Genomic DNA, 13509 nt, shown 5'->3' with positions numbered 1-13509 from the left:
GTCATCAAATTTTATTTTTTTAGTTAAATTTTTTACACGTTTTATATATTATGCACATACACACACAAGTCGATGTCTTTCAGAAAACAATCTCTTCATTCTTTCAGAAAACAATCTCTTCATTCTTTAGCCTCTTCATTTTTATAAATGAGGGGAATACTGCGTACATTCTAACATCCCAAACCGTGCAAAAACGGGATATACGGGGAATGTTTCTTTTGGTTTGGTTTAAAATTTAGTAAAAACTTCTTCAATAATTCTCATTTTTCAGAAAATATTTTTAAAAATACGTTATATTCTTATATGTAAAATAAAATAAAACATTTACAACTTCATATGTAAATTTGAGTAACCTCCTCTGAAATTGCATTTATAACTTTTACCGTATTTTCAAAAAATAAATTTAAAAATATGGGTATTTTCGATAAATTTCCAACTTAATATTTTACAAACAGAGTTGGAACACAAGTTGCAATTGTGGACGTAAAAGTATTATTGTTCAATTTAACGCCATTATTAATTAATTTATTATTTCATAAAAAAAAGTGCCCCTTCATCTGTTCCAAGGGCCGGACAAGAACACACATATAAATGTGTACATGGCCATGGTAGCATTTACACAAATCTACACACATTGTACATTTTCTTTCTAAGGAGAGATATTAGCAGGAGAAATTTCTCGTAAATCAAACATACTCGGTATATTCCGCTTATATGATCAAACATACACAACATATCCCATTATAAGAGATTATTGGTGAAAGTTTGCAGACCTCAAGCAGATATCCGAAGAAGAAATTTCTCGTAAATCAAACATACACAGTATATTCCGCTTATCAGACAAACATACACGGTAGAAGAGGCAGAAATGGTGATGATCCACAGAGTAGAGGCATGCAGGGGAATACTGAACCTGTTTATCAAGTTTGCAATGGTGTTTGTTAAATCAGTTTCTACTATCTTTATGCTGCAACATCAAGAACACTCGTCTACATCGCAGTGTAATTCCTTGTATATTGGTCTTGTACCTTAGATTAGGTTTGTATTATGTATGAACACAAGTTTTGATACCACACAGTTGAGGATTGTGATTGAATTTATATATATATATATTGGGTAAATCCTACGGGCTCGCGACAGGTTCCGACTCAGGAGGTATAATCATAAATTTTCCTCCCGTGGGATTCAAACCTAAACCTGTGATCAAGAGGACAATTTTTCTCTATTTAACTAAATGAGCCAACCTTGCGGGCTAATTTTTATATTTATGTTCTTTAATTTTGATTGTCTACTTTTTCTTCATTGACTCGTTATTTCATTTAAGAGTTTATCGTTATTGTTTCTCGTTCGATAGAATTTATGTTTAGGGTTCGATAGAATTTAAGAGAACATATACTTATTTGTAAGGTTATAAACCATCTTTGTAAAAAAAAAAAAAAAATCTTTCAAATAATATATCTAATTCTCTTTCAAATGTATTTTTTAATTTTTAAAAATAATACATAAAATTGTCGTAATTATCGGTTAAAACTTGGTCAATTTGACCATATATTACTCAAAACAAGACGAGATGGAGGGAGTATATTTTAATTTGTACATGATTTTGAAGAATCGGATACTTACCTATTCTTTTTCTGAAAATAAAGAGAGGTCTTTTCAATTTAAACTCGATCCCGATTCTCGATCAAATTTACTGATAAAAATAAATAAAAGACGGTTTTCTGTTGAAAAAGGGGATTGCGAGGAGATATAGATTCTAAATTATTTTGATGTAAAATTATAATTTAGTACAACTTTAATACTGACCATAATATTGAAACAACAGATGGACCTTAAAACTTGCGTTGGGATCCAAAATATAGAAATTAAAAAAAAATAAATCTAGAATCAAAGTCAGCATAACAAGTTACTCAAAGTTTTTTTTAGAAAAATGACGGAAAAAGAAGTTTTTATAAAATTACACCATTTTATATTAAACCATCTGTATCCAAGAATAATATATTTTTAAAAATTTCACAATTAAAAAACCTGGTTTACCGTAGACATGTAGTCTTGATATTTACATAAATAAAAATAGAGGTAAAAGTTCTATGTAATATTCTTATTAGAAGTACAACTGGAGTACTTTATGTGTTGCAAGGCCGCAACATGTTCGCTTTAAAATATTAAAAACCATTTTGCTGAACATGTCGCATGACATATCCTACCTCCGTCTCTCTCATTTCTTTACCGTGCTTGACATGCATTTTAAGACAACTTTAAAGTATACTTCCATAATTTATTTTTAAAATTTTCTTTTTTTGTATAAAAGTTTAAACATTATATTTTTATTTTGAATAAAAAAAATTTAAAAAATAATTATGCAACTACATTTAATAAGAGTATTAAAGTGCGTGCCGAGTTTCCGTCCCCCAGTATAAAGAATTGAAGGAGACGGAGAGAGCAGTACTTTAATTAGTACTCCATTTAAGAGTACTCCACAAAATAAAACCCAAGTCCATCTCCAAGAGTGGCCTAGCCTAAATTTAGACCGATTTCGGTCCAAATCTACCAACATGTGTTCTATTGCTTGTTTCAATTTAGACCAGTGAATAGTGTCGGCCTAAATTTGGGTGACACTATTCACCGGCCTAAATCTTTTTAATAATAAAATATTAACTTTTTATGATATTTATATTCATTAATTTGTTGATGGATTGTTATTATATATATATATATAAAGTAGTTTTTAATTATATTTTTTAATTATCACATATATATATATAAATTAAAAATAAAAAATAAAAAAGCTCATATTGCTCAATTTCAACAATTTCTTGGATGATATCGAAAAATAAAAAATACAGAAGCTCATATTGCTCTTCGAGATGCATTAATCGAGCATTTGGGGGAACAATATATTAATTCGGGGTAGTTTACTATTTGTTATTTTTCTTTTAGTTAATTAAATATAATATTATTTTTTCTTCATTTTTCTTGTTTAAGTGTAATGTTTTTCTAATTTAATAAATTTATTAAGATTGAAATTAATATCATCTTATTCCATGTCCAATTGAATTAATGGATATGTGAATTAGTAGTAACACATTAAAATAACAATATATTAATAGTTGAAAGAATAAAATATAAATATATGAATTTGGACCAAAATTTAGACCAAACTGTTGAAATAAAGAGTTGTCTAGGTCCATATTTAGGCCAGAAACCTTGGTCAGTTGTCTCGGTCCAAATTTAAGCCAAGATTTAGGCCAAAAATCTTGGCCATGGAGTTGACCTTAGTATAGATGTGCAAAAAAAATTAACATACAAAATATATAACCTCTAGAAAAAAAACTACATCCACATTTCACCCCAAGGAATAGAAAGATAAGAAACTCGCAGCATTTTTGTCTCACCGAAACTAAGCACGGACATGCACAAGGACAAGGAGCTTCATTTTCTTAACATGTAAAATTTAGAGGGATTAATATCTCGAACAATTAGGAATTAAATTTCATGAAGGTTCTACAATTTTAGAGATTCACACATAGTAACTGTATGCAAGTTCAATTCCAAGAGTCCAAACAAATAGAAGACTCATTTAACTGGCACTACATTTGACACTTAATTCAACATGTGTAAACTATGTACATTGAATAGAAGTATAGCACTAAATTAAGAGTTTTTCAAGATACCTAAGCAGAAGGCATCGAGGTAGAAATAACAAGATAAGACAAGTACTGAAGCCCATCCTGAATTTTTCCAACAGCTGTGGTTTGATCAACACGAAGATTCTCAGAAAATTCATGTGTTTTGTCCTCAATTGGTTTCTCTTGAAGAAACACAGCTGAATCAGTGGTCACGGCTTTAATGGCTGCTGAACAAGCTTCAGCCACTTCTGATATGCCTGATCAAACAATTAGAATGAAGAGATTAAATACATTACACACATTGGCTTATTAGACGAGCATTTGGTATGCTGATATCTAGTTGTCTCTAACATCAGTTTCTGGACATTGGTAACAGAATTAATTGATTAGCCATTATACAATACTAAATCAATTGTACAAAACACAAACTCTACTACATAGCATCATAGATACCACAAGAAAAGAGATTTTATGACTTGCTAAATCTAATTATTTGGCATTTTCCTGGATACTCTCTGAAAAATGATATTACTTCAACTACTCTTGAAGTGAACAACGAAACTAGAGGGTATAGATGTACGAGATGCGGAGATCACAACAGTGTACAAATATACTACATAGTATCACAGGTACCACAAGAAAAGAGATATTTATGACTTACTAAACCTAAATATTTGGTAATTTAATGGATACTCTCTGAAATGATATCACTCTAACTACTCTTAAAAAAAACTAGCTTTATACCCGTGCAATGCACGGGCTAATTTATTAAATTTTTATATATAATTTTTTATTAAAACTTTAAAAAAAATTTGAAAAATTTTATGTTTGTTAAGTTAGCATTATGATTTAATAATTTAATTTTAATATTAGTAATATATATATATTATAATTACACATTCAAATATTAACCCATAATAATAAAAATAATTTTTAATGATGCTATATATTTAAGTATTAGTTTTAATTATTATTTTAACTTGTATTGTATTTATTAGATATCTTTTTGTTGTTAGTAATTTGAAATTAACAAATATTAAAATTTTATTGTTTTTACTCAATATAGTGGTATATTAAATGTGACAATTCTTTTATTTTTCTAAATAAATTAATTTTTAAACTTATTTACAGCTAAACTATTTCATTTATGACTTTTACAAAAATTATGATTTGAATATATTTAAATATATACATTTTATATGATTTGTTAGATATTTTGATTTGTGATTAATATTTTAATATTAATATTAAGAAAATATGTGTTCTAAAATTTATAATATAAAAATTTCATGTTTAACCTTCAATATGATATAATTTTCATAACCAATTATTATACTTTCTATAATAAAACTTAATTTCATATTAATACAGTGCAAAATAAATTTTAAAATGTCATGCAATATGTTTTATAAATTATTTTTTTTATTTTTAATTTCAATCACGCATATGTATGTAAATAATATAACTGATGTATTAAATAATTAATGTACTTCATTTATATATTTTTTAGGTTTTTTTGTTTATGTATTTATTTTTTATTCGTTCATTTGATTCTATAGCTTTTTGATATTTATGTAAGGTTTTTATTTAAAATAATTACAGATTATAAATGATTAGAATAAGTTTAATCGAACAAACTACATCTGGAAAACTACTTTAAAAAAAATTGAGTAGTTTACATCTTTATTATATGAGTTCATTGGGGAAAACTACTTTAAAAAAAATTGAGTAGTTTTTTTTTCTGTACTTTGAAGTTTGAACTTATGTACAACTCGCGTGTGTGAAGTGGATAGCTAGCTTTAGTTTTAATATGACCTTATTAACTCCGACGAACAAACCATCTAACCTTACCATTTTAAGTGTCTTACACTAATTATATATAGGATATAATACTCGAGGGGTATGGATGTACGAGCTGCGGAGATCACAACAGACTAGAAATGTTTACAGACAAATAATATAACTACTCAAACAAGAACTCTTGTGCTGAGTATCATGCCTCTGAACAAACATTGAACAGACATTATATTAAAACTAGCCACATGGAACAGTTTCGAACAACAGAAAGAAGTGGCAAAAAACATATCCTAGTAAAATTCTCTGGCAAGCACGGAGCAACCAAGAATATTAGTACCTGTTATAAAACTGTTGGAAACTTCTTCCACCTTTCCGGTCATTGCTTGCACCCTAATTCGGATTATTTTGGCTTTTTCAATAGAATCCTCGGGCCAATCAATTTTCATAATATCATCAGCATCATTATCTTGAGCTTTATTTGCATGAGATATAACAGATTTCCCAATCATTAAAAGCTGGGACACCGCGGAACAGCACATTTCCGAAAGTCTCTGTAAGATATTCATAGGAATAACATCAATATAGGAGGGGAAAAAAGGGCTATGTTTGTGTCACTTTCTAAACAGTGACCAATTGAAAGAATGTATCTGGCATACATGAACACCCTCTGAGTGAAGAGAATCTAGTCTGCCAGCAGTTCTCTGTATTATATCACTGGAAGTTTGTCCTACTAGGGCACTTGCAAAGCTGCAGCATTCATGAAAGTGTTTATTTATTAGCGAATGTCAACTGATGGTATTATGTGGTAAACAGAAGAATACACAAGAAGTGGGTATTTAAATCTGATAATAAATTTGTAGACAGCAATTGAGGCCAAACAACCAGAAGATTCTTTATATACACGTGGTGTCTTAACTACCATACTTCTACAAAATTATATGACTTGCAAGGCAAAAAGACTATTTAATTGACTTGTAGTGTGTGATTACCATATGCTTAAGCCATTAAAAGGTCATTTAAAATTAAGGAACATCAGCAGATCTTCTCAGCCATATATCTATCCTTGAGGACTACCTCGTAACTATGGCTTTGCTAATTATTTATTAAATAAAAGGGAGAGGAGAACCTCATTGACGAAGATAAAAGGAAACACATTTCCCGGATCGAGAGTGAGCAAGCCTCTGAGTGGAATAAACTAATTCTCTACTGGTGTTCATTTGCATGTGAAAAGAGAAGTATAAAATGGACCTTATATCTGAAATTCTTAATAGTGGCAGGCATGACATAAAAATTATGGACAGTTTCATACTATTTTTTAAAGAGCTCCAAGCTTGCAGGAAGTTAAGAAAGTCAGTATGCTATGTGATATTGGGACAGATGTTGTGAGTTTACAAGTTTCTTTAATTTCCACAAAAGCAGATGCTTAGGAATTACACTAAACCCCCTCACCACAGTACTAATCATTTACCATCTACTGTACTAGAACAAATGGAAAGAGGAAGATACCGCTACACCAAGAACATAACAACTTTATATTAAGGTTCCGTATCTTGCAGAATGCTTTCTGAGACGCAAATATATTCTGAGCAATAAACTTATATTTTTAATCATTACAGGGAAATGATATTTACCCCGCAGCCAATTCAGCAGCTTTATTGACACTAGAATCATGAAGATTCTTCATCTCATCAATGGTGGTGTCAGTTTTAGTTTCTACCTGCTTCCCCTTATCTAGCTCTGAACCAATTCCATCGAATTCAGAGCTCAAACTGAATATTTGCTGCACCTGTTTAAGCTTAGAATCATAAATAGACTTTTCCTCGGAAGAAAGTTTTGTTTTTCTCCGGTTAAATAACAGTGCGTAATGGCTGGACAATGCCTCCAGTTCCTGACAGTCATTATGATTGAAAAGTATCAGATTAGACTATTCTTACATAACTGATGTGTGTCAAGTACATTCATAGAAGCTGACCTCCAATTGCTCAGGACCTCCATATATATAAAAGTACCGATCAAATGTTACTTCCTCAAGCAATTGATCTTCATCTTCTAGTTCGGAGGATTTTTTGTCAACTTCAATACCAGTTTCTGCAATTAGCAGATCTATGGTTTCCTTGCCAACATGTTCAAGCACTTGCATTCCCCTTGCAGTAAATGCTTTCCCGCTCTATATATGGAAGATAGTGAAATGCAAAATGAAAGAAATATTAAGCAAAATTCTTCGCAAGTGAAATGAACAAGTAGCCGGCATTGTGCAAACCTCTATGAAAGATGGGGCGACAGAACTTGCATCACCGAGACTTGCTGCAGAACTTTCCAGTCTGAAGTATACAAGTCAGAATCATTGGTTTGACATATTAAATGATATCATTTTAAACATGAAAAGAACCACATTTATATACAGTACTCATTTAGCTCCAAGTTACAACGTAATAGTTAATACTAAAATGCAGAACATAGTAAATAAGGTTCATCATATGACGTACTACACACTACACAAGTAATTTCTCGAGCAATTTAGTTTTTGTGACATAAGAATTGCGTTGAAGTGCAATACTATAAAATATTTTTATCACACAATCGTTAACAGACTAATAATCTCGAACGCTAGACTGCAGGCGCAAATACATTTAAGGAAAAGCTAAAGAGCAAATGAACAGAAACACATAGAGGCACTTAAATTCAAAACGGAGAACAAAAATATGAAAATTTTATAAAGGTTTTACTTCATCCTGCAGGTTACAGACTATGATGGTGGAAGAATAGTCTAGGTATATAGTTAGATACACAAGCGTGCACAGATTAATAGTAATAAAGTTCAGAAATGCAGATGCACAAGCTTCCAGAGACATAATCAATACTTGGCAAAGGCCTATTTTTCAACATTTTTTACTAAGAACGGAACTGTATATCTATAAGAAGTTTGCACACATTTAACAATAACAAGTTGTATATTTATAATTTTTTTCTAAACATACTGCAACGCAATAATTAACGAGGATAACAATACACAAACTATATGATATACCAAGACAATACATAGACATACTTCTGAACAAAATAAGAACCCCCTCTCCATGCATTTCCAAATGCCTGCCAAGCTCCTGATGCAATATTCTCCACAGAATTATCGAGAACTTTCAAACCCTGTAGGATGGATGACTGTACATCAATGTATGAATATCAAGAATATACAAAATACTTAAGTCAACTGATCGGACACTCATGCATCACTCATTGATCCTGCACTAACTTGTAGCTGTTGTGTTATCAATTCTGATAAAAAAGACACCAAAAGTGCCAAACTAATCTAGTGGTAAATACTTGTACAATATATTGTATTTCAGTAGCATATTAGCAATTAGCATGATATAAACCACAAGGCAGTCACTAGTGAGCAAAGATGACCTTAACACTTACAACAAAGGAAGCATGGCATATACAGGGACAAACAGCACACCAATGCAGCAGATAATATACTGATATCAATTAAAAATCAACAACTAATAACTTGCCTGGCTAAAGAGAGTATCCTCACTAGCATTCTCTAGCTTATCCAAAGCAGCCTTGTGTCTAGCGGCCTCCTCATCTTCGGTGTCCTCTTCTTTACCAGATGTTTCTAATTCATCCTCCTTTGAAGATTCCGAGTTTTCCTCAGCGATTTGCATATCTGCAATGCTCTGCGCTGCTGTTTTGGCAGCCTCTGCAGCCTGCATCAACCAAAATTCACTATTTCACATTGCAGAAATGTGTAACATTTTCCACCCAACAGATATAGTAACAGCACTAAAAGCCAAACCATTTAATGTTTAAGCATCCACAGATAAATGCGTTTATTTTTCAAATGATTTATATCGTCAAGTCTCAAGTGTACCCATTCCAATCAATTGATCTGCGGCTGCCAATATATCTCGCGCTAACATGTATTGTTTTGGTATATATCAAGGTGCAATCTCCGATTCATATTTTGTCGACCAATCTTTCCTATTCCAATTTTTTGTTAAAAGAGTTTCTTTCGTATTTCCATACACAAGGATTCAGAAAATACCCTATCCCGCCTACACAAGCAAATTGTCGGTAAAACTTCAAAATGGCATTTTATTTTCTATGCCTCCGATCCTAATCAGAATATCAGATTCCAAAATCCTAACAAATAAAGCTTCCATTTGAAGTACAGCACTTGTACACAACCACTACCAATCTTCGACAATTTTATCAATCCAATTTAAAGCTAGCTTCCTAATTGTCTTACTTGATACATCTCCCATCTTTTTTTTTAAACAAATATATAAATCGTGTCTAAAACCGAACCTTAATTAATAATCTCCAAGTAATTTTCGCCCAAGTATTCAATTTTTAGTCAACACATCACGATTTTGTCACATAAGGCCATAAACTAAAACATTAGCATACAACGTTTTTACTTTTTAGTAATTAACATGACTTGAAATAAGAGACAGGGGAGAGAGGAGAGAGGGTGGGAGAGAGAGAGAGAGCGAGAAAGATAGAGAGAGGGGGAGAGAGAGAGAGAGGAGATAGGAGAGGCATGGGAGAGAGGAGAGAAATGAGGGAGAAGAGGAGAGAGAGAGAGGGGGGGATAGGAGAGACATGGGAGAGAGGAGAGGGAGAGAGGGAGAGAGGGAGAGAGAGAGAGAGAGAAGAGAGGAGAGAGAGGGAGAGAGAGAGAGAGAAAGAGAGTTGGGAGAGAGGAGAGAAATGAGAGGGAGAGAGAGAGAGAGAGAGAGAGAGAGAGAGAGAGAGAGAGAGAGAGAGATGTACATTGCGAGAGATCTCTTCAGCAGCCTTCTGAAGATCCGAAAAAACCGAAGAGAACCCCCAACCGCCGCCCCAACCACCACCACCGCCACTGCTCTCAATTGGCGGCGTAACTTGTTCGATTTCTTGTACTTCAGGCTTCTTCATCGCTTCACTCTCTGATTTCTCATTGCTCTTCTCCATTTCAATACAATCAATTAAAGAGTGAACACTACGATTGAAGTTTGATATCTTGTTCACTCGGTAACAACTCAGATCGATAGATACAAACTGTTGTGATCTACTAAGTTCGTTTCAAACGACGTCGTTCACTGGTACCCTACGCACCGACCGAACCAATGCTATAATTTAAATCGGAGACATATCCAAAGTCCATTTTTTATATTTAAACTAAAAAATATTTAATATTTTTCTTTCCAAAACTAAATATTTGTTACATACATATAAATACATAAATATAAATCTGTAATTTCAATTAAGTTTTTCTTTATTTAAAAAAAATGACAATAAATTTATTTGTGAGGAGTTTATAAGAAAAGAATAAGTTTGTAATAAGAAAAGAATGAGAGGGTGCTACATTAACATGCGATTTTTTTTTCTCACCACCTCCATGTGAGAGCTTTTTTCTTTTTCTCTCCGTATTCATAACCTTTAGGATATTGTGAGAGTTCTCTCTCTCTGAGTTTCAATGGAGACTAATGAAGATATCAACCAGCGGATGAAAAGTATGGGTATTGAGGATGAGGAGAATGCAGTTTTTGTGCCGGAAGGAGACGTGGATGAAAGCTTCAATAGATACGAATTCTGTCTTGTTGGAAGATTGCTTACTGAGAAGAACGTTAACACGAAGATTATGAAATCAAGAATTGCAGATATCCGGAGGCCGACTATGGGAATAAATATAAAGGATCTGGAGCAGGGTATGTTCTTATTTCAATTCTTTCAGAAAGAGGATATGCAATGGGTTACAAATGGTGGTCCATGGTCATTTGATAATGCCATGTTGGCTCTGGAGAAGATAGAAGTAGGTGAGAACCCAGCAAAGGTTAATCCATGTTTTCTGAGTATTTGGATTCAGTTATATAATTTGCCAATGGGCTACATGCTCGAAACAGTAGGAAAGCAACTGGGTAATTTTTTTGGGGAATTTATTAAGAATATGATGCAAGGAACAATTCGTCCATCTGGAGAGATTGTATGCGAATTAGAATAAGAATTGACGTTCGTAAGCCCCTTAAACGTCGAAAGAAGATTGTTAAAAAGGATGGTACGGAGTTTATAGGGGAATGCAAGTATGAAAGGTTAGGAGAATTCTGTTTTTCATGTGGGTTAGTGAGTCATACTGATCGTTTCTGCAGACTGAATGTGGTTGGAAATGAAGGAATGGGGAAAGACTGGGGTAGCTGGCTCCGAGCACCACCACGTAGGGTGGCGGGGCAGACGCAGAGTAAATGGTTGAGGAACGAGAACGATGACACGTGGGAAGATAGTGTTGGTGGAGAGTTCATTAAACAGAGTTTTTTGGGGGGAAAATTTTCAAATCAGGGGCAAGAAAATAGGGAAGGGAGTGATATTAGGAAAGAAGTTGTAACAGATCGCAGAAGTGGTAAGGAAAAACAGTTGAATTTAAATGAAACGGTTTTAAAAGGATTTACAACAACCTCAAATCTGGTTTATGATTTAAATGAGGAGGAGAGTGAAATCATACAACTGGAGGATCGAAAAAGGCGGAGAGGATTATCTAACCAAGTGCGTCAAATGGATGTTGACTTAGGAGAGAAATTTTCGGGTATTCAGACAGAACAGTGCCAACAAGAGGCTGACATTTCTGATGGGGATTTGGCAGTCGCTTTTCAACACAGTCCGGCTGAGCTTGCTAAGCAAGCCATCCATTCAAAATGAATGCCATTGCTTGGAACTGTCGAGGTGTGGGCTCACCTCGTACAGTTCGTTTATTGAAGGAGATGATTAAGTCTCGCAAGCCTGATGTTTTATTCTTATCAGAAACTTTAGCAGATAATAACAAGATTGATTGTCTTGCAGCAAAAATTGGTTTTGTAAATTTTTTTTCTGTAGAGAAGCATGGTAGAGGAGAAGGGCTTGTAGTTTTTTGGAGTAATAAAATTAATGTTTCTATCTTTGGTTCTTCTGATAACCATATTGATATCATAATCCAGGAAAATTCAGGTTACAAGTGGAGGTTGACTTGCTTTTATGGGTTTCCAGGAAGGGAGAGGAGACAAGAGTCATGTAACTTTCTTCGTCACTTATCTTCTGTTTCTCATTTAGCATGGTGCGTGTTTGGGGATTTTAATGACTTGCTTTATAGTAGTGACAAAAGAGGAAAGAATGAACATCCTTATAGCTTGATGGAAGGTTTCCGTAAGGCCATTGATGATGCGTCACTGATTGAACTGGAGCTTAAAGATGGTGAATTTACTTGGGAGAAAAGTAAGGGTACGACAAGTTGGGTCCAGGAAAAATTGGATAGATGTTTTGCAACTGAAGCTTGGTGGAGCAAATTCCCGTTATGTATGTTATCTGTTTTCCATGTGACAGCTTCAGACCATGATCCAATAAAACTTGAGCTTATGTGTACATCTATTTCTAAGAAGCAGTTCAGGTTCCGTTTTGAAAATACGTGGTTGAAGGAACCTAATTTCCATGCAGAGGTTTCGAGCTTTTGGCAACAGCTTCCAGCTATTCACTTGCTCCCAAAACTTGTTGAGCTATCCAGATATATGTCGCATTGGGGAAGAGAATTTTTTAATAAATTCAGAGAAAAAGTCATACGGCAGAAAAAAGTTATTGATGAGCTTAAAGTTAGAGAGGATGATGACGGCCTTCAGTTGTACTTTGAGGAGAAAGAAAGATTGAACGAGATATTAATTCATGAGGAAGTGTACTAACAACAGAGAGCAAAAAAGTTCTGGCTTAAGGAGGGTGATTCTAATTCATGTTTCTTTCATGCAGCAGCATCTAAAAGAAAGAAATTGAACCACATTGCATCTCTAAAATCAGAGGAAGGGACACTGGTCTCCAATCAAGTGGAGATGTGCAACATTTTGCAAAGGTACTTTAGCCAGATTTTCATGAAGTCTAATAATTATAGTATTCCCCCGATTAGCACTGATACATCTGTTATAACGGATAGTCAGAATGATTTGCTTACAGCTGAGCTAACTTTTACTGAGTTTACTAAGGCTGTTAAATATATGCATCCGGATAAAGCTAGTGGGCCAGATGGACTAAATCCGGCATTCTTCCAGCACTTTTGGAAACGCCTTGGTAAATAAGTTTTTAACTG

General features: G+C 33.4%; 3 protein-coding genes across 3 annotated transcripts; 2 read left to right on the top strand and 1 right to left on the bottom strand.

The window, feature by feature from the left end:
• Positions 1-3413: 3413 nt before the first annotated feature.
• On the bottom strand, positions 3414-10533 carry LOC141683075 (uncharacterized). The gene is made up of 9 exons (XM_074487774.1): positions 10206-10533; positions 8942-9136; positions 8476-8573; positions 7687-7747; positions 7399-7593; positions 7058-7314; positions 6083-6173; positions 5764-5977; positions 3414-3886 (listed from the first exon to the last, which is right to left on the bottom strand). Exons 1-9 carry the CDS (start codon positions 10383-10385, stop codon positions 3675-3677), a joined length of 1503 nt encoding a protein of 500 aa, XP_074343875.1. The 5' UTR covers positions 10386-10533; the 3' UTR covers positions 3414-3674.
• Positions 10534-10890: 357 nt separating this feature from the next.
• LOC141684890 (uncharacterized) lies at positions 10891-11415 on the top strand. Its single transcript, XM_074490027.1, has one exon. The coding sequence runs from the start codon at positions 10891-10893 to the stop codon at positions 11413-11415; it is 525 nt and encodes a 174-aa protein (XP_074346128.1).
• Positions 11416-12100: 685 nt separating this feature from the next.
• LOC141684889 (uncharacterized) lies at positions 12101-13111 on the top strand. The gene has a single exon (XM_074490026.1). The coding sequence runs from the start codon at positions 12101-12103 to the stop codon at positions 13109-13111; it is 1011 nt and encodes a 336-aa protein (XP_074346127.1).
• The last annotated feature ends 398 nt before the right edge of the window (positions 13112-13509 follow it).

This window comes from Apium graveolens, chromosome 9 (assembly GCF_009905375.1).
Source record: "Apium graveolens cultivar Ventura chromosome 9, ASM990537v1, whole genome shotgun sequence".
Taxonomy (NCBI): domain Eukaryota; kingdom Viridiplantae; phylum Streptophyta; class Magnoliopsida; order Apiales; family Apiaceae; genus Apium; species Apium graveolens.
The sequence above is the reverse complement of the archived record's forward strand: the minus strand, read 5'-3'. Positions and strand labels throughout refer to the sequence as shown.